We start from the raw sequence: 19,188 nt of genomic DNA, 5'->3' as shown, positions 1-19,188 counted from the left end.
AAACCTCTGCTATAAATCACTCAGTTTACTAAACAACAAACTGAATATTAAGCTTTTAGATGAACTATGAAACTATTTTCCCTGAAACCTCTGACTGCACGCTTTTATTTATGTATTTGTGTGGCTCCCCTTTTTCTTTTAATTGTATGTTAACATCTGTTGTTTCACTCTATGTTCCCTGTTTTTTTATTTGTATAAAAGATTTGTGTAAATCATTACGTTAATTAACTTTAGTTTTTGTTGTAATTACGTCATTTTTATTACGGTAATTAAGTCTTAATTTATTTAGAAACTTATCAATTAATTCATTAATAATTGTAAAATTATATCATGGCTGCCATTTTACATTCCGTAAGAAAAATGAATATACTTAGAAACTAAACTAATTACATAAAGTAAATAAATCCTAAATATTATATTATTAATATAAATATTATAATACAGAAAACCCGGAGCCAAATCACCTGTTTGTGAACACATACTTGGTGAATAAAGCTAGATGTGATTTGAAGTATTTGTAAAAACAAATCCGCACTTTTAATAAAACCAAGTATTCTGTATCATAAATACAAGTGGGAAGAAACTTGATTGACAGGACCTCAACCAACCAGTGCAGTGGGAGGGCTTCAGGGTCGGATCTGTTTCCGGAACCAAACAAACATACGCACACACACACACACACACACACACGTGTGTGGGAAAAGCTGGCGTTCATTGCTGTCCGTACTCTTCTGAATATCCCCAAACTGAGGTAAGTTGAAGTAGACTTTTAGCTAGAAACACAAAGGTTTTTCCCTTTTTTTTTCTCCACACCGCTTTGCTTTTAGCTTAGCTTTGCTGCTATGTTAGCTACCTAGCTTTAGGTTAATAGATGACAATGCGAATACGCTAGCGGCTCTGCTAACTTATGAGAGGTTCAGCAATGTGCTCGTTGTGTCTTTCAGTGTCTGCTTCAAGATCGGGTCCGCATAGACGTCTCTGCAAGTGTCTGGCAGCAGCTGGGAGACAAGAAGTGTGTCTCAGGTCCACAACTGTCTCTTGCTGTCCCTGCTCCACAAACAGTAAGCCAGTAGCATCGTTTTCTAGGCCATTAATGTGCTAGTTCAGTTAGTTGCCATTACTCATACAGACACTGCAATGTGCGTTATTTTGACTCCAGTGCAGCAGTTTTAAATGACTGTAGATTCACATACATTGGTTGTTATATGTTGCTAGTGGTGGTATAGTCACACAACTACAATATGTCAAGTGTGACATGAGCTGAATTGCATCATGGTCCACGGTGTAAAGATAGCATTGGATGCAGGGGCCTGGTGAGAAGACGTGAGCATACTACCAAGTCCATACTCCAATATATATCCTGCACACTAACTTCAACCAGGGTGATGAGCTTACACTTCTGAGTTTGTGTTTATTTATTATTTTAATGTGGAAATGTAACTTGCTTCTATTTCCTGGCACTACAGAACTTTAAAGGAGCAGATACCTACATTGATATTCTACAGTGACAAGCCTAAATTTGCCACACTTGCTGTAATCTGATGGGCATTAGTAACTCAGGATACTGAGGGGATCTGTTTCAGATACTTTGGGACTAATATAACATATAACAGACTTTTTGGTGTTGCCATGGTGCATCCTGATGGCTAGGCACTTTAAAATGCTGACCATGTACTCATCTTGAACAAAGATCTCTTGCTGCACTCTCCCCTAATTTCCGGTCTGCTCTCTACTGTCTAATAAAGTAAAGGAAGAAATATATATTGAGAGAGAGAGAGAGAGAGAGAGAGAGGCACAAGCATTATTTTCTTAGACCTTAGAAAGCTCCCTCCAGAGCTACAGTAGACATTATACACAATTGTTTTCACAGTAGTAGCAGTACTCTCCATGACAAGACCACTAAGCTTCAGTGTTAAATTGGAGGAGTGTCTCTTTTAAGTGTACTCTAAATGTTTGCATTTCAATATGTTTTTTATGTCCTACAGCTTGGCTCTGATGGCTGAATCAGAGCCTGTCCCCGCCCAGATCGGGGAAAAGAGAGGCTGTCCAGAGGATGAACAGGAAGACACACCATCAAAGAAACCCAGAGTTGAGAAGGATCACAAGAATGGAGGCCATTCCCTCAAAGATGAGGAGGAAGAGCCTGAGTGTGAGGCAGGTGATCGAGAGGAGGATGGTGAGACCTTTGCTGATATGATGAAGCATGGCCTCACTGAGTTGGATGTGGGCATCCTGAAGTATGTCAGTGACCATAAGGGCTTCTCAGGAATCTTGAAGGAAAGGTTCGTCCTCCACAGTCAGTACATAGTTTGCATAATTTGTTTCAGAATTATTCATTTTAGATTGTTTAACGGATTATTTCTCATGGTTTGTTCTCAGATATTCAGATTTCGTGGTGCACGAAATCAACAAGCAAGGCAAGATAGTGCATTTAGATGACCTCTCTATCCCTGCAGAGGTTGCAGAGGTAACATATTAATTAAACTTCTCTTGACTGCTATTGAGATTTTTGTAATGTGAGTAAATCGCAATTCAAAATGTGGTATTATTTCTTGTTGAATTTTCACTCGTACGTGTTTTTGTTGATATTAATGCTGTTTGGCAAACAGATATTAAAGGAAATGTTGTAGAAAGCAACCATCACATTAAGTTACACATCCTTTAACACAGTAATGTTATCACTTAATTGGAGTCACGTCCTGGGTTTTTACAGCACTGGATCAGGTTATAATGCTTTCTTTTGTTTCCTCTATGTTAGGAAGTCCCAGAGCCTCAAGAGCCGCCACAGGAATCTGATGTGCTGACTGAAGAGCAGAAAAAGCAGCTTGGGGAGTTGCAGCTCTTCAAGAATAAAGAGGACAACGTCTCTATTGAGGTGAGTTTACACTTCTTGGATCCTTTTTATGACCTCACCTAAAACTCTCAGTAATGTCCGCGTTCCTCCCGTAACATCTGTAGGTGATGGATGATACAAAAGAGAAGCGGACGCTGGTCCACAAAGCCATCAAGACTCAGTTTCCTGGTCTGGAGACAAAAACAGAAGAGAGGGATGGACGCAAGTTCATAGTGGCTTACCACGCTGCTGGGAAGAAAGCTCTAGCAGGTATTTGGAGAGAAAGACTGAACCACACTTCAGCCTTCAACTGTCTGTACAGAATTCATCACCAGTAAACTGCTGTAGTTACATAATCAGAGAAAGGATTTATGCATGTCCTATTTTATGTCATTGTTTATGCGTTAATACGATGCATGCACTTCTGCATGTGCATGATGGAGATACCTGCATGATTCATGATTCTGCTCAGATTTTTACTCATAGTTGTTTTTAGACAAGCAGCTTTTTGGTTATGGACTGATCTTATTATTTAGTGGAATGCTCTGATCTACATTTTGATTTAGTTTGGTCAGAATGAAAGCTTCAAATGGCAATAAGGAAAGCAGATATTCAGTACCATGGTCCCTTGAGAAAAAAAAAAAAAAAAAACAACAACCCTGCACCCTTGTTGCATAAACCATTTTAAATGCCCCACTCCACTCACAGGCCCTTGCATGAGATCTCACCCCTGACAACTACAGTCCTTAAACATCTCTTTCTTAGTAACATTATTCTATCCTCCTTTTGCTCTTCTCTGGTGGATAGAGGTCAAAACAACTGCAGGTAAGAACCTATTCTCCACACAGCACAGAGGAAATGCACATGGAGTTAGGTGTCAGTTACTAGAGGACGTTTAAGTGCTTTTTGGTTTTGTAATTATATTTTAAACTTCTATCTTGAAATGCAGGGATTGAATATGTGAGTCAACACTAGCTTGACAAAAAAAACTGAAATGCCAAAGTTGCTTTCTTTCAGGTAACCTTGTAAAAGTATTATACAATTATGCTATCGTAGGAATCTGTGAGTGATTTCTATGTTTGGATATGTGAAGTATTTAGCTAGACAATTCTTACTTTACATTTCAGTACAACTTTTTCTGTGTCTATAAAGCTCCAAGGAAACACTTCTGGCCCAAAAACCGTGGCAGTTTCTGCCACTTTGTCCTATACAAGGAGAACAAGGACACCATGGACGCTATCAATGTCCTCTCAAAGTTCCTCAGGTCTGAATGTCGTACTTACTTTTTCTATAAGTGATTATCATTTAATAATAAGAAACAGATTCATGGTCTATTTGCCCAGTGTTCAGGACCATCATTTACAATAATTCATTTTTTTCTAGGCTGAGACCCAACATGTTTTCATACATGGGAACCAAGGACAAGAGAGCCATCACTGTGCAGGAGATTGCAGTACTGAAGTGAGTCGTACAGCTTTTAGCAAATCACTACATTAGTGTGCATTCATTTTCAAATTGTTTGGTGGATGATTGTAAATAATGTCTCTTGTCAGTGCATTTGTTATTTTTGCTGTTACTAGCCAGGTGATCTCTGGTAGGTCGGCATGTTGCGCAGGATAAGTAATTAAAGAAACCTTTTCCCCGTCCTCTCAGGATCACAGCAGAGAGGTTGGCTCATCTCAACAAGTGCCTCATGAACCTCAAACTTGGAAACTTTTGCTACAAAAACCACCCTCTAAAGCTGGGGGAGCTGCAGGGAAACCACTTCACTGTAGTCATCAGGTCAGCAGCTGTTACTGTTATTTATGTTTAATTTAACTGTTGCTATAACACATTATAGGCCAGGAAAGGGCTTTGTTGTGGATATGCGTTACCTGAACCAACCAGGTGCTGTGTATCCCACAAGTCTTAATGTGTTAATGCAGAGGGCATCCTCATAGGCCTGGAACTGACTACATACCCAAGTTTGGTGATGATGATGATACCTTATTTCCAAGATTGTGCAGTCTTTATCAGTCAACAAAAAATAATGCAGGTCACTGTGGACAGTCAGTACATCTTATCTTACATGTGTAATACACTAAGATACTACTACTACTACTACTACTCAACAGTGTATGAGCTACCTTTGAATCTTCCAGTATTCTCCTGGCTCCACTTTAACTGTCATGTATTTACGTAATATATTAAAAACTAGCATAAACTCTCTAAATGTTGTCCTGTCAGTTTGAACATCATTTTATGAAGGGTTTCTTTTAATTTTGTGGTTCCAGACCCCATTTCTTTCTCTTGAAACTGTTTAGATATACTGTGTCTAGTCTTGTCACCAGTTTTAACTGTACAGTTATATGACTTTGCTACTCAGTAGTGTGTTATTTGTTGGTATATTTGTATATCAGGAACATCTCAGGGACAGATGAGCAGGTCCATCAGGCCTTGACGTCCCTCAAGCAGACAGGCTTCATCAACTACTATGGCATGCAGCGCTTTGGCACCACGGCTGTGCCTACGCAGCAAGTTGGCAGGTAAGGTCATGACATGGAGATACTTGCATAAATTGTGACAGGCTGATTAAAAACTCATGCCTTAACTCCAGTGATGTTTCCTCCTTCTGTTTTGGGCAGGGCTATCCTGAGAAATGACTGGAAAGAGGTGGTGGATTTAATTCTGAAGCCTCGTCCCGGAGGTAAGAATGAGTTTTTCTCACACTTTTCTCTTTTATCTATAAAGTGGGTTTAAAAAGTGTTTCAAACCTTCCTCCATCTTTGCTGCTTTCTTCAGCGGAGAAAGAATTCCTGGTCCGCTGCAGAGAAGAGTGGGCAAAGACTCAGGACCCAGAGGCAGCCCTGAAAAAGCTGCCCAACAAGCGCTGTGTGGAGGGACAGCTGCTCCGAGGTCTGTCTATGTATGGCAAGAAGAACATCGTCACTGCTTTTGGACTGGTTGGTTTTTTATTATTGATGCTAATAATGAGTTAAAGGTTTAAAATATGGGTGACATGGGTGACATGTACAGAACTCTAAATAAGTAATGCAGCCAGTCAGAGTGCTCTTATAGCCAAACTGGCTATTGCACCGGGTTTAACACGTTATTAACGGCGTTAACGCAAACCCATTTTAACGCCTAGCACACTTTGTATTTTTTTTCACATGGTGTTGCAACAACTAGTAATGTTAAAAAAACTACAACACCACACCGGATCTAGCTAGACCGGAAACAAAACAACAGGCACGCTGCACACACTTGTTTAAGAGTAGTAGACGTTACGTTTTGAGTGGATGGCGAGCGCGAGACGCTGTAATGGATGGATTCCTTGTTGTCTGAAAATGTCAACAGGCTTGTCTGTTTAAGTAACTGGCTCAAAGCAAAGAAGTAGTAGGCTTACCTTTTATTGGTAACCGTTACTGTTCATTCTTTCTGAAATAAGAGGCTGGGTTGAGCCTCTGGTGAATAAAGAGCAGTAGCCTGACTGTTTAAAGCAAACTGGAGAAAAGTATTAAGCCATGCTTTAACTGCACTATAGGCTGAGTCCTAGTTTACCTTACATGTGCACTTTGTAATTTTAATTTGTATCGCCCTGTTTTGATCCCTTAGAAAGGGCTGTTGAAGGGGCTGTTTGTGTGACAAAGTATTTTTTTCACCCTTTTATTGATGGACAGTGTTACATTGTGTGAGAGATTATTTTCTCCAAGTGAGAATGTTAGTGTGAAATTGAACACTACAGTAAGCAAATGTTGTTTTCAAAAAAACAAAGCAAGCCGATCCACTTTTCCATGTTGATAAGAGCATTAAAATGAGAAAAAATAATGGGACAAAAAGAAATCGAGGGACATTTAGAATAGATAAAAATGTGCGATTAATTGCGAGTTAACTATGACATTAATGTGATTAATCGTGATTAAATATTTTAACAGCACTAATATGTATAATATGTGTTAACTGTATGAATTTAAATCAGGATGCTGCTTCGATAAGAGCTGTCTGTTTAGTAAACCCCTCCGTGGATAAACGCAGGGTTTGTACAGTACAGTACATATACTGTGTCGCTATGAACAAATTGGTCTTTGCAAAGAATGAAATTGCTGCAGTAGAACCCGTGTGATACAGCTTTGAGATGCATGTGTGTGGTGAAGGTTTGTGTGTTTGGTGAATCGAATGGAGCATCACCAGCGTTTTATTATCACTTAAGCGCCACACCCAAGTTTTTTTTTTCACAGTGCCTTAGCCAAATGAAAAGGAAAGAAAACTATCCTGTGAGTTCTCTACCACGTTTTGCTGACATTTATGGTCACACTAGCTTCTCTGTCCTCGCATAAGGGTGGGGCTCAGCTCCTCCTTTGCGCACACACAAAGTCAAAGTAACATCAGAAAAATTAGAAGAGCGATATTTCCACCTCCTTTCTCCCTAGTTGCTACCGTTTTACACAACCACAGCATGTTGTAAAGCTAATACCGAATTGCTACTGAGAAGCTTAAAGAGAAGCAGTCTGTATGTGCCGTGAATCTTGAAATAAGGCACATTCTTGTGAACTCTACTAGCTGCAACGGTTCACAAATCAGCACTTGATCCTCTCTCTACCAGTGGGAGGCTACCTGCAGGCAGTGAATCACAGCGGCAGAGAGAGGACAGGATGAATGCCTGACTCTGACTGGTGTCTGTGTTCATTTTTTCACTCAATATATTGATGTCAGGAATATGATTTATCTCACTGACATTTATGATTTGTTTCCACTGAGATATCATAAAGTTTATATAGTATCTTTCCTGTTGTAAACTGTTATTGTTGCTGTTCTATAAAGGATATATTTAAAATATAAGTCCAGCCTGTTATTTATGTCCCTGCAATTTAATATTACTCTGTGCCCTGTATGCAACATTTTTGGTCCTTTTGTCAGTCACTTTCATGTTTAAGTAATGAACTGCACTACTTGTGGTTATTAGTGATCGTAACAGACATTTTATACTTGTGCTACAAATTTGTGGCCTGTGCTAAAACTCCCTCTGCTAAAAATGTCAACATACAGCCCTGAAACATCGTGTTCACTAAGAATGTATTTATATCCTGAGAGGCAGGTTTCTGTGCTCCCTGATGAGTGGTATTTGTTCTTCTTTCAGATCCCTCGTAACAACCGTCTGATGTACATCCACAGCTACCAGAGCGTGGTGTGGAACACTATGGTGAGCCGCAGAATCGAAGCCTTTGGTCTCAAGGCTGTGGAGGGGGACCTGGTGCTCAAAGGAAGTTAGTAGTTCACCCTTTTTCACCTGGCTAAGGAATAGTTCCACATTTTTTGGAAATATGCTCATTCTCTTTCGTACCTGGGGAAAAAAAAAAAACGTTGGTTTTGTGGATTTTGTTACCTTTACACTGAGCCAGACTAGCTGTCTACCTCTTTTTGCAGTCTTTATGCTAAGCTAAGCTAATTGTCTGCTAGCTGTAGCTTTGTATTTAAATTGCAGACATAAGGGAGATTTCAATCTTTTTGTCTCATTCCTGGCAAGAAACCAAATGTCAAACTTTTGCTTTAACCAGAGTTTTAAAGAACAGGGATAGACATTTTTCACAACAGCCAGTCTGACATGAAATAGTAGGGTAAACACAGGTGTTACCAATGATACTAATTAAGGTACTATTTAGTATAGCAACGTCTTTCCAGTCAGCCAACGTGCACAATAGCAGCACCCTGACTCAGTTTGACCTAAATGGAACAGAACCTTAATTAGGATCATTGGTAACCCCTGTGTTTACCCTACTGTTTCATGTCAAACTGGCTGCTGGGAAAATTAAAGGTTATCAGAACAATGTCGATTATTTTGCAATTCCACTGTCACCAGAAATTAAAGCAACCCAATAAAAGCATTTTCAAGTTCTCAATATGTTGCTACCCAGATAAGGTCTACAAAAGAAAACCCCAAAAATCTCACAACACAATAAAACTAATATACTAAAGTTGTCTCTGATGTGTTTATAAAGCCACAGCACACGTGCTGTCTGCAGAGGAGGCTGAAAATCGCTCCATCCATGACATTGTGATGCCACTTCCTGGGTTTGATGTCATCTACCCCTCTCATCATGGTAAGAAATGGCTCTGTGTGATTTTAAAGTTAATTTATTTGCATGTTACATGAAAAGATAGCTGTGAAAAATAGCATTGGGTGGTTTTAACACTAATGTATGTGAAAATAACACCCATTCCTCTTAACACACAGGCACCAACCACACACAGCTATATCGGCTTAAGTGGATACAAATGTATATAACTAAACTGCTGATTTAAAAAGCTAAATGAAAGGAATAAAACAGAATTAATATAAGCTTACTACAGAAAAGGAAATTAATGTATACAATAGTTCTGTGTATATAATTATAAGTAGTACAGTCTAGACCCGATCTATATAAGTATCCTTAGATAACTGATGTTAGGATTTGGCGCTTTACAGATAAAATTTAATGAATTACTTGTAATACTTGTGTCTTTCTGTCAGTGGGCAAAGGTTACAGAGAGCTGCTCACCGCAGACGGGTTGGACATCGACAACATGAGACACAAAGTGAAGGACTATTCTCTGGCGGGAGCCTACAGACGCATCATCATCAGACCCAGTGATGTCAGCTGGTTAGAAGCATTGAATACTAGTGTATTATTTCCTAACATGCTGTGGTACTGTTGTACAAAGGCCTTTTTTGGTGTTGTATACCAACTATATTGTTATACAGAGGCTGTTATTGTGCACTGCAGATATTTGACTGCTTTTCTTCTGTAATACTGCAGTTCCTCTAATCACCTCTAATCTGGTGTGTTGTGGTATTTCTGTTTGTTTTTATGCAGGGAGGTGATTCAGTATGATGACCCCAGGATCTCTCTGGTACATAGTGATTTTGAGAAGCTGGAGAACAAACCGGCTCCTGTCTTTAACAAGGGTAAGTTCCTTTAGGATTGTTTTGGTCTGTTGTGGTACACTGGACTAAACTGTGGAGCGAAAGAAAATTAAACACCAACTTTTTTGGATGAGGCAACTTTCTGAACTGTATTGTACCGACTATAATGCATTACCTAACATAGCAGATCAGTTTGAACTAAATGTTTAACGGTGTTTGTCCCTACACATCTTTTCTACATTACTATAAGAGAAAAATGGAGATTATTCTAAAATAGCTGTTACCCATGCAGAATAATTTAAAAGATGAAATTAGTGGTGAAACTACAGCTTTCTTGTGCTGCAAATAGGATCTTTGTTTTAAAATAGTAAGTGGGTTCCTAGATTTTTATTTGTATGTTAAATAGAAAAGCAAAAAAAAAACTAAACCATACAGCAAATATACCAAATAAACATACAGATATAGTAGGTGGGCTGTACCAGAGATGAGTTGTTTGATAACCTTCTTTGCACACATCCTGACACATTATTTATCTCCTCCTCCGACAGAGGGGAAGTATCGGGCTCTGCGGATGGAGTTCTCCCTGCCTCCCTCAACCTACGCTACCATGGCAATCAGAGAGGTCCTCAAGTTGGACACTAGCATCAAGAAACAGACACAGCTCAACACCACTTGGTTCAACTGAGACCTAAACACATTTTGGTATAAAACGGCCTGCTGCTGCAGGCTGCAAAGCACCTGTCCACTGTGGCTACGTACTGTTGTGAGTGTTTTAAGTGTGTTACGTGTGTGCGAATGAGAGCGATTGGGTTCTGTCTGAGCCCAAAGGTAATTTCTTTGAAGTACAAAGAGCAACGATTTATCATTATTCAGCTTTTTTTTTAAAAAAGTAGTGTTTTTACTCGCTCAAATGTGTTTCTTAGCTGCAGTGATTAAGCATATTTTGACAATGATTAAAGCAAACCTTGTTCTTTCAGGGTGTCGCATACATTATTCCTTACTGCACAGGATGCTCAGCATGCCCTCTTTGTATAGAAATTAGTTTGTTTTTTTTATCTTTAAGCTGAATGTGTGAATTGAAAAAACTCGAAGTGAGAAATTAAACATGGCGAGCGTTTAGTATGCAGTGTCTTTGTCTGTTATTAAGACACAAGCAGTGTCAATATGCTGGTGTTTTCTTTGCATATGGAGAGATATTGTTCAATGTACTGATGACGTTTTTTTTTTTTTATCTTTGTTACTGAGAACAATAAGACTGTTAAGAGTTCTGTCCTTCCCACATAAAGGTATTAAGCTACACAATGTGGCCAAGATTACATAATCACTACCTCCCTCTTCTGGTCATCAGAGTTAATTAAGGATCTGAATTGTATTTTGGGCTCTAACCAGTCTGCTGCTGGTCTAAACAGGCTCTGTAGGGCTCACATATGACATATGCCAGCGGGCTTGATACAGCTACAATCTCAAGCTAAATGCAGTTACTAATCATATCATTCACCCTGGGTCCATGTCTGCCCTCCTAGTTTTGGATTATTTCACTTTTTGGTTTTTGTGTTTTGATTCCGTTTGTGGCATCTATAACCTGCTGTACCAAAGCACAACCAAAGACATATTACCATATCATGACAAATAATAAAAATGAACAGACACACAAAAAATAATGGGAGAAAGATTATTTTTACTTTATTTAAACAATTTAGCTTCTGTAGGTCACATTTCATGACAGTTTGATACCCAAACATAAACAAATAATAGTAATCGTTATTATGGTTTTCTATTCTGATCAGCTCGGAAATGCAAATTCACATTCATTGACAAGTAAAGCTTTAGGTGTGTGTGTGTATATATATATATATATATATATACATACATAATGTGTATGTATAGGATCAAAAAACTAAAATGAAAAGTCAGAATCTTGATATAGGCTCAGTTTGCCCTGGATTAGTCTGTGTGGTGCATAGTACTGCTACAGTTTAGAGGCTGTGTGTGAAAATGTAAAACTGTTGGCCTAATCTGACTGCAGAACAAAAGGCCTACAGAGGCAGGTGTAGTTCCCAGTCATTAAGAGGATAAGTTAACATGCGATAAAGTGAATGAGTACAACCACTCAGGCTTTGGGTTTTCATGGTGAGTTCATGCACAACAAGCATACACCATCTAATACGACATAACTGAATTATAGTTGATGTACTACAGAATAACAATATGGAATAATAGGGAGAATTTGTAATGTTTTAAATTGTACCTTAGTGACAAAGGGGTTCTTCTTTGTTAACATGGAGGACAATCTTGACCTTTTAGGGACAGTTTATGTAACAAAATCTAAGCTAAAAGGTCCACTTAGTAGCTAACAACCTGCTGTAAATGTTGGCAGCAAGCTATATTTACCCAGGGAAAGTGCAAAATGTAGAATCAATTGGTTTTAAAAAAAAACAATAGATTTTGAGTGAAATGATTGGTTCCCATTAGCTGCTAAATGTTAACTGACACTAGTGTGTGTGAATATCAATCTATACTGAATATGGAGGACCTTCTCCACTATTTTAAGTCAGGTGCAGGGCACTATTGGCACTATTAGGTGGCACACAGTTGTCATAGAAGAGCTGGAAAGAGCTTCCAACATAAGTTACCCTCTTCAGGAAGTCCTCCAGCTGCGGCACTGTCATCTCTTGAACCTTGTCGTTCTCCCTGTCGTTGAGCCCATTGGCTGCAAATGCAGGGAACTTCGAGCGCTCAGAGTATGGTGCGTTGTGGTCAAAATCAGTACAACAGTAGGCTGACCAGAGGTAGGTGGGGATACCCAGGCGGTTGATGTTGTGGCGGCGGATTGTGTGCCCTGAGGTCGTGACCCCGGTGATCACGTAAGCAGTGCCACGGCAATAGTTGTTGAGCCTCCTCCGGATGGTGTGCTCGTGGTTTTTCCAGGGGCCGATGTTGAACTCTCTGACCTGAGGGACCACGTTAGTCAGTGTGTACGTGGATGCTTTGTCATCAGGGTGGGCCTGGTGCTCGTCTGGATTCAGCTGACCTCGTTCAAAGATTACACTGTCAGAGTAGTCATCAAGCACGGCCTGGGCATCTTCAAAACTCTTCTGGACATATTCTGAAGGGAACTGCTGCATCTCTCTGGAGCCAGACACTGTGGAGAGCTGTCAGGATACAGATAAAAACAAATCTGTCTATACAGTAAATAGATTAAGACTAATCACCAAAGGATATTACCAGAAATTAATTTTTCAACCCTGAGAGGGAAAGACATTAATCCAATATTCAGCCCCTACCTGTGGCTCAAACATCCATGGCACATCAACCTTCTTGGAGCCATCCGAGCGCTTAAAGGTGTACGCAGAATAAACAGGGATGTGGTTGAAGGTGTCATACAGGGTGACAAATCGTGGCTTGCCCTCGTAGAACTGGCAAATCTTTTTGAAAGGCTGCTCCTCAAGCCCTCGAGGCAGTGTGCCCATGTACAGGAACTGTTTACACTCAGGTGAGAGGTTCTCCTGCACTTCTGCTCCTGCCATCACAACGATAAGAAGACAGACAAGCGTTTGATCTGTTCTGTAGACAATCATGACGAAACGTGCAGTATGTCTCCACAGTGCATTTAATCCCTTTGAAACGTCCTGCTGTGTGGACTTGTGCCTCCTCTGTGCTTCATACCATCTCAGGCACATTATGCAAATTCTTATCTTGTTCCCTTTACAAGTAGTCAAACCATTACCATATTTGACAAACCATTAAACAGTGGCTGACACAGGCATAGCAAAGTTCTTTGAGATCTTAAAGGTCCAGCACACCCACGTAAGGGTTTCGAAAAGGCAATATAAGAGACCATTACAGTCATTTAGTATGTTCAAGCATCATTGCACTAATGTCAGATGAACACAGGGGTCACTGTTTCCCATCTGTTCCACAGACTCTTTATAGGGATAATGCGTCCTAAAATCTGTCTGCGTCTGGCGTAGACGAAGGTTAGCAACAGCTTTCTGGTATATATAAAAGTAATGTATAGGATATTTCACAATGTCAATCTGCTCAAGGTAATTAAGATCAAGTTGATGTGTGTTTTTAAGTCCCTGGAACCACTGAGCCTAAAAAACGTTACTCACAATCACAAATATCATCTTCAGGGTTGCGGGAGAAGAAAAATCAGTTGGGAACCATGTATAATAGTGAATGTCTGTACAAACCTTTGTGCAAACGTCAAACAAGTTTACATTTGAAATCCTGCAGAATGTGTTCCCTTGTTGACCGGTCTAACTGCACCAGAATACTGAAGGCTGCTACTACTAGGTACAGTTATACATAGTATAGTATATAGTGGAGCCCACCAAAGACCACTCTAAATACAGTAATTAATACTGTAATAATACTGTAATTGTATCGACTATGCTATAAATACCACATGTTGCAGAAGTTTGTCGATTTATATGGTCTTTCAAAGTCTATCCTGTCATAGAGCCGTTCTCTGTTGGACTAAGCCTGTATTGTTACACTGCAGCGCATCCTTCCCCCTGTTGTTTCCCACTGTGACGCTCAACCTACAGTTACTGCAGTTACTCTGCCTTTCTTTCCCTCTCTGTAAGTGAAGCTCTCTCTCTGTGTGTGTGTGTGTGTGTGTGTGTGTGTGTGTGTGTGTGTATGTGTGTGTCCCACCATGTTGTCGTGAGAGAAAAGACTGGAATGTTTTTGGAAACATAACAACAGGTTGATGGCAGCGCGACCTCTACCCCTCTGGAACCAAACACTTCCTGTTTACTATGAGAACATCTTCACTGTTTACACTGTAACCCCATGTTGACCTATCCAGTGTCTATACCGTCGATCCATACATTCAATATGTAGGCTTAGACATAATGGAAACAGTCCTTAAAAACAAAACTTTGTTATCATCTCTGAAGGTGAAGTCGAGGGGACTGCCTCCACTTTTTGGAAGTAAAAGTTTTATCATTTTATAAAACCAGCTTTGAATGCCTTTTATTATTAAATGTAGTAACATAATGTTATCTCAGGGCACATCAACCATGAAATGCAGATCTGTTTCCTGTCATCTCTCCACTATTATATATTTTAATATATTAGAAATTCCGTGTTTGCTTTGAAAAAGAATTTCTTAACTAAATCAAATTTGTTCAAAATCTAATTTGGATTAGCACACAGACAGACACAAGATCAAACACTTTAGTTTTTTCTTCAAGATTTTTTAGAAGCTGCTGTGGACAAAACCTTTATGAGACAACCAGAAGTCAGTGGAGTCTCCAAACACAGCTAACAGCTAACAGCTTATGCCTACGTAAACTAACCATTTACAGGGAAACTGCTGGGTGTCGCTGCCACTTCTATCATGAGAAAAATTATGTATTATGATAACCATTTAAGTATTACAAAAGTATATGCTGTGGTGGATTGGTTAGACTGGTCAGTAACGTAGTAAATTGATGTTTGATATATTTATTGTCTGCATATCAAAACAATAATTCTGATAAAGTGCCCAATTATAATGGTAACAATAAATAAAAAAATAATAAATGCACTCTTAATTTAAATATTACTAGTACTACTTAAATAATAACTAGTGGTATTTAGACTATGCAACACATAAGCACAACTAAAACAGTCATTTAGAATATTTCTCTACTGTGAATTGGTGGCCTCCTAATTGCATGAGATAACACAGCTGTGGTTCAGGATCTATTTCCATCTGAAAACTGTCTTTTTTTGTGGTTTAAAGGCCTTTTGAATATATTCATGGTGTGAGGGCTGTTAGTTGTTTGTCCTCTGCGTGGGTTGTTACATTTGACCACTGTATACTGAGTGTTTGAACATGTAAGACGCAGAGAAGAAAGAATGTGTTTGTGTTTGCACACATTTGTGTACTTTATGTGCGTTTGGATGTGTTTGCGTCAGAGAATATGAGCAGCCTAAAAGATTTGGGGGGGATCTGTTTGTGTGTCTCGGGTTTGTGTGTGTTTGCAGGGGGGAGGATATGTGGTGTTATTGTGTCTCTCGGGAGGTGTGTGTGTTTGTATTGGGGGGGGGGCTGTTTGCAGGTCCCGTAACTCTCTGCTGGGGTGGTCTGGTTTGAGAACAAGAGAAAGAAAGGTCCTGGGTGTGTGCAAATGTGTGTGTGTGTGTGTGTGTGTGTGTGTGTGTGTGTGTGTGTGTGTGTGTGTGTGTGTGTATAGAGTGCTATATATTTAGACTTAAGAGGAAGGCATACCTTTCTCATCCGGCACAGTACAGATGTAGAGACTGAGAGAGAAAGTGAAATGAGAGAACAAGGACTGAATTTTGCTCCACAGTGATCATTACACAGGATTTTGTCCAAGCTGATGAAGTACCCGAAGGTAAGTGTCTGTTCATCATCATAATTCCTCACAGGACTCGGCCCTCATTTGTGATAGTTTAGGATGCAAACTTTGCATGCAAAATATGCTGTTTGATAAAGGCTTTATCAATTGGCAAATTTACAGTATGAATTCAATGCAGTGTCACAATCTGTTGTCTATTTTTGCATTTTTGAAGAAGAACCTATAAACATTTTTTTTAGATGTGCACACTTCTGATTCTGATTGTCTTGCAGGAATTAAATTATTTAATTTAAATGCTCAGAAAGGCCTAAAATGAGTGTTTTAATTGAAAAAAAGTGTTGTAATTCAAATCAGCTCAAGTCTTTTATTTAATCAGGTAATTTAATAAAATTTATGTATTAAATGCCCAACATTCTTGGGCTGGTTAGTCCTAATTAATTCCGAAAGTAAAGTGTGTAACTTTAATTTGTTGTTGCAAATATTTAAGGATCTTGTTGTGTTTTATTGAATTTTCAGACCATCTAAGTGGACTGAGGAACTTTCTGCTTCTAGACATTGCACTGACCAAACTTCAGCTTGCCAGGAAAGTACTGGAACCTTCAGGGATTTTAATGGCAAATGATTTTATATAGAAACCAAGGACACGGACGCACAGATGACAGACTTCCTCACCTCCCCCTCACCATCTCCCCCTCCCCTCTTCTACTGCGACTACAGCGACTGGTCCCCCTCCTTCTCCATCATCCCATCCGTATACCTGCTGGCCTTCCTGGTAGGTTGTCTCGGCAACGGCCTGGTGCTGTGGGCCTACGTGGACCGAGTCGAGAGGAAGGGAACGGGAGACAATGCTGGAACTGGAAAGCTCTGTTGTGCTGGCATTTTCAGAACCAGTCAGCAGAATATTAACAGTGCTGGTAGATTTCACCACGGGTCATTTGCTCAGAAGAAGAAGGAAAACTGTGGGTATCCCTCAGGACAAAGCTGCAGACCCTCCTCTCACTCCTCCTCCACCTCCTCCTCTTATCCTCCCTCCATCCCTCGTCCCTCACGCTCACTCACAGACTCTCTAATAGCCAGCCTGGCATTAGCTGACCTCTGCTTCCTTGTGACTCTCCCTCTGTGGGCAGTCTACACGGCGATGGGCTACCACTGGCCTTTTGGGCAACCCCTCTGCCAAATCAGCAGCTTCCTCACTGCCCTCAACATGTATGCCAGTGTGTTCAGCCTGAGCATGCTCAGTGTGGAGCGGTACTGGGTTCTGACTGGACGCCGACACTCCAGCCACCATGCCCCCCAGAGCTGCCCCAGCAGGGCTTTGTGGATACTTGGAGGGGTGTGGGTGCTGGCGGGGGTGCTGGCACTTCCTGGTCTTCTGCTGCGCTCCGTGAGGGAGGTGGAGATGGACCCTGAATTTGAGGATGATTGGCAGCTTGAGCCAATTCACCCTACTGACTCTAGATCAGTGTTCCTCTCCTGCCAGATGGACTACTCAATGCTGATTGGAGCAGAGATGGAGGAGGCAGATCGGGAGAGGGCAGAGATGTGGTGGGCAGCCGCCTTGAGTCTTAAATCAACTCTAATAGGCTTCCTGCTTCCTCTTGTCATCTTGCTGGTCTGCTACTGCTCACTGGCCCAGCTCCTCAACAGACATTTTGGACGGGGCCCTCGTCCTGACCGCAAGCGCCAGCGAAGACTCCTCAGGGTCATTGTCACTTTAGTGATGGCCTTCTTCCTGTGCTGGCTGCCTCTGCATGTTAATAAGACTGTTTCCATGCTGCTAGAGTTTGGTTTTGTCCCATACTCCTGCTCTTTAGATCAGATTTTACTGGCTGCTCACCCGTACGTCACCTGTTTAGCTTATCTCAACTCTTGCCTTAACCCTCTTCTGTATGCTGCCTGCGACCCGTCATTCAGGAAGAGATGCAGAGGAGTTCTCCTCATGTTGTGCAGGACGAGCAGGAGAGGAGGAGAGGGAGGGGAAGGAAGGGAGGGAGAGAAAGATGGAGGAGAGGAAGAAAGACAGGAAAGGAGCTCAGCTTTTCCCACAAGAACGCAAGAGGAAACAGCAGATAGGACGGAGGTGGAGAAGATGGGGGAGGTGGGTGGAATGATTTCTGAGGCCACGTGAATCATGGCTTAACACCCAAATAGCTGCTTGAAATGAAAATGAAATCTAATTTTACATTGAGGAACCAGGACATTAAGTCATTTTGTTTGTTGACAGTAAAGCAGCATTGAATGTGATATGTTTTCCAGAGTGTTTTTGGTGTTGTTGAAGACAACGGACTGAATTCCAAAGTGGCCTAAATTTGGACTGAGAAGAAACTGTGTCAGATGTCAATATTTTCAAAATAAACATGTTTTTCAAATGAACATTCATGAGTTCATAGTCATAATTACCTGCTTCCAATCCACATATTTCCCACAGGAAAGATGCCACCACTTCCTAAAATATAGTTGAGCTCAAACCAAATGTTCTCATGTCATCTGATCTGTTTTTATATTTTGTACTAGTATATAGTCTGAATTGTTTATTGATTTGTGTTTGCACTGCTTTTTCTATTAAATTAAAGTTGACCAAAACCTACATTTGTCTTTCAATTGTTTAAAAATACATGAAAATTGAAATTAAGGGGAATGAAACCCAAAAGCTAAGTTTATCTGCTATTTCAACTGTAAAGAAAACACAGAAAATAAAAGAGCAGAGTATAAAAGTGAACAACTTACAAGCATCAATAACAAAAAATATCTGAAGAGTAAGCTGCTCAAAAAAGATCTACATACATACAAAGTAAAAAGATCACAAAAGCACAGATAATATTAACATTCTTATTATATGTAGGTCTACAAAGTAGCAATAAAAACTGACGTAACATGATTTGTTTGTGTGATAACCAAGACAGTGCTGGTTGTTATTTTTAATAATAAAAAGATTATTATTAAGCTTTGGTCTTTTAGCAGTGACCATTCCCATCCAAACCAAAGCAGCTTCTAGCCAGTGAACTAAAAATATATTTCTATGTACACCTGGTATTTTAGCCATTTTTAAATAGCAACAAAAAGAGCAAATAAATAATATTCGTAACGTTATTCAAAAGAAAGTTGCTGAGTCTCTTCTGCAGAAGTACCTAACTCCGTCCAGAAGGTGGCACTAATGC

At 40.1% G+C, this 19,188-nt stretch overlaps 3 protein-coding genes across 6 annotated transcripts; 2 read left to right on the top strand and 1 right to left on the bottom strand.

Moving 5' to 3' along the window:
* Positions 1-618: 618 nt before the first annotated feature.
* Positions 619-10,835, top strand: pus7 (pseudouridine synthase 7). Of its 3 annotated transcripts, XM_051382339.1 has the most exons (18): positions 619-751; positions 945-1,061; positions 1,986-2,282; positions 2,380-2,467; positions 2,759-2,875; positions 2,959-3,103; positions 3,641-3,658; positions 3,986-4,097; positions 4,217-4,294; positions 4,487-4,615; positions 5,233-5,358; positions 5,458-5,519; positions 5,615-5,775; positions 7,950-8,076; positions 8,809-8,910; positions 9,321-9,450; positions 9,664-9,755; positions 10,262-10,835. In XM_051382339.1, exons 3-18 carry the CDS (start codon positions 1,996-1,998, stop codon positions 10,396-10,398), a joined length of 1,911 nt encoding a protein of 636 aa, XP_051238299.1. In that variant the 5' UTR covers positions 619-751; positions 945-1,061; positions 1,986-1,995; the 3' UTR covers positions 10,399-10,835. The 3 variants fall into 3 exon arrangements, with proteins under 3 accessions (XP_051238299.1, XP_051238302.1, XP_051238301.1); XM_051382342.1 differs by lacking the exon at positions 3,641-3,658; XM_051382341.1 differs by lacking the exon at positions 945-1,061 and having other exon boundaries at positions 651-751.
* Positions 10,836-11,371: 536 nt separating this feature from the next.
* Positions 11,372-13,382, bottom strand: zgc:172339 (uncharacterized protein LOC564384 homolog). Its single transcript, XM_051382343.1, has 2 exons — positions 12,998-13,382; positions 11,372-12,865 (listed from the first exon to the last, which is right to left on the bottom strand). The coding sequence occupies exons 1-2, from the start codon at positions 13,289-13,291 to the stop codon at positions 12,260-12,262; spliced, it is 900 nt and encodes a 299-aa protein (XP_051238303.1). The 5' UTR covers positions 13,292-13,382; the 3' UTR covers positions 11,372-12,259.
* Positions 13,383-15,804: 2,422 nt separating this feature from the next.
* On the top strand, positions 15,805-18,405 carry aplnr2 (apelin receptor 2). Of its 2 annotated transcripts, none has more exons than XM_051381898.1 (2): positions 15,805-16,066; positions 16,663-18,405. In XM_051381898.1, exon 2 carries the CDS (start codon positions 16,686-16,688, stop codon positions 18,156-18,158), a length of 1,473 nt encoding a protein of 490 aa, XP_051237858.1. In that variant the 5' UTR covers positions 15,805-16,066; positions 16,663-16,685; the 3' UTR covers positions 18,159-18,405. The 2 variants fall into 2 exon arrangements, with proteins under 2 accessions (XP_051237858.1, XP_051237857.1); XM_051381897.1 differs by having other exon boundaries at positions 16,547-18,405.
* Positions 18,406-19,188: the final 783 nt, after the last annotated feature.

Source organism: Dicentrarchus labrax, unplaced genomic scaffold, assembly GCF_905237075.1.
Source record: "Dicentrarchus labrax unplaced genomic scaffold, dlabrax2021, whole genome shotgun sequence".
NCBI lineage: Eukaryota > Metazoa > Chordata > Actinopteri > Moronidae > Dicentrarchus > Dicentrarchus labrax.
The sequence above is the reverse complement of the archived record's forward strand: the minus strand, read 5'-3'. Positions and strand labels throughout refer to the sequence as shown.

Bases quoted from the DNA above. Each gene is read 5' to 3' on its own strand.
- pus7 (XM_051382339.1), top strand. From the start codon at position 1,996: ATGGCTGAATCAGAGCCTGTCCCCGCCCAGATCGGGGAAAAGAGAGGC. The intron at 2,876-2,958 runs GTGAGTTTACAC...TAACATCTGTAG, and splicing joins AGGACAACGTCTCTATTGAG to GTGATGGATGATACAAAAGA. The intron at 5,359-5,457 runs GTAAGGTCATGA...TGTTTTGGGCAG, and splicing joins CCTACGCAGCAAGTTGGCAG to GGCTATCCTGAGAAATGACT.
- aplnr2 (XM_051381898.1), top strand. From the start codon at position 16,686: ATGACAGACTTCCTCACCTCCCCCTCACCATCTCCCCCTCCCCTCTTC.
- zgc:172339 (XM_051382343.1), bottom strand. From the start codon at position 13,291: ATGATTGTCTACAGAACAGATCAAACGCTTGTCTGTCTTCTTATCGTT. The intron at 12,866-12,997 runs GTAGGGGCTGAA...GTATCCTGACAG, and splicing joins CATGGATGTTTGAGCCACAG to CTCTCCACAGTGTCTGGCTC.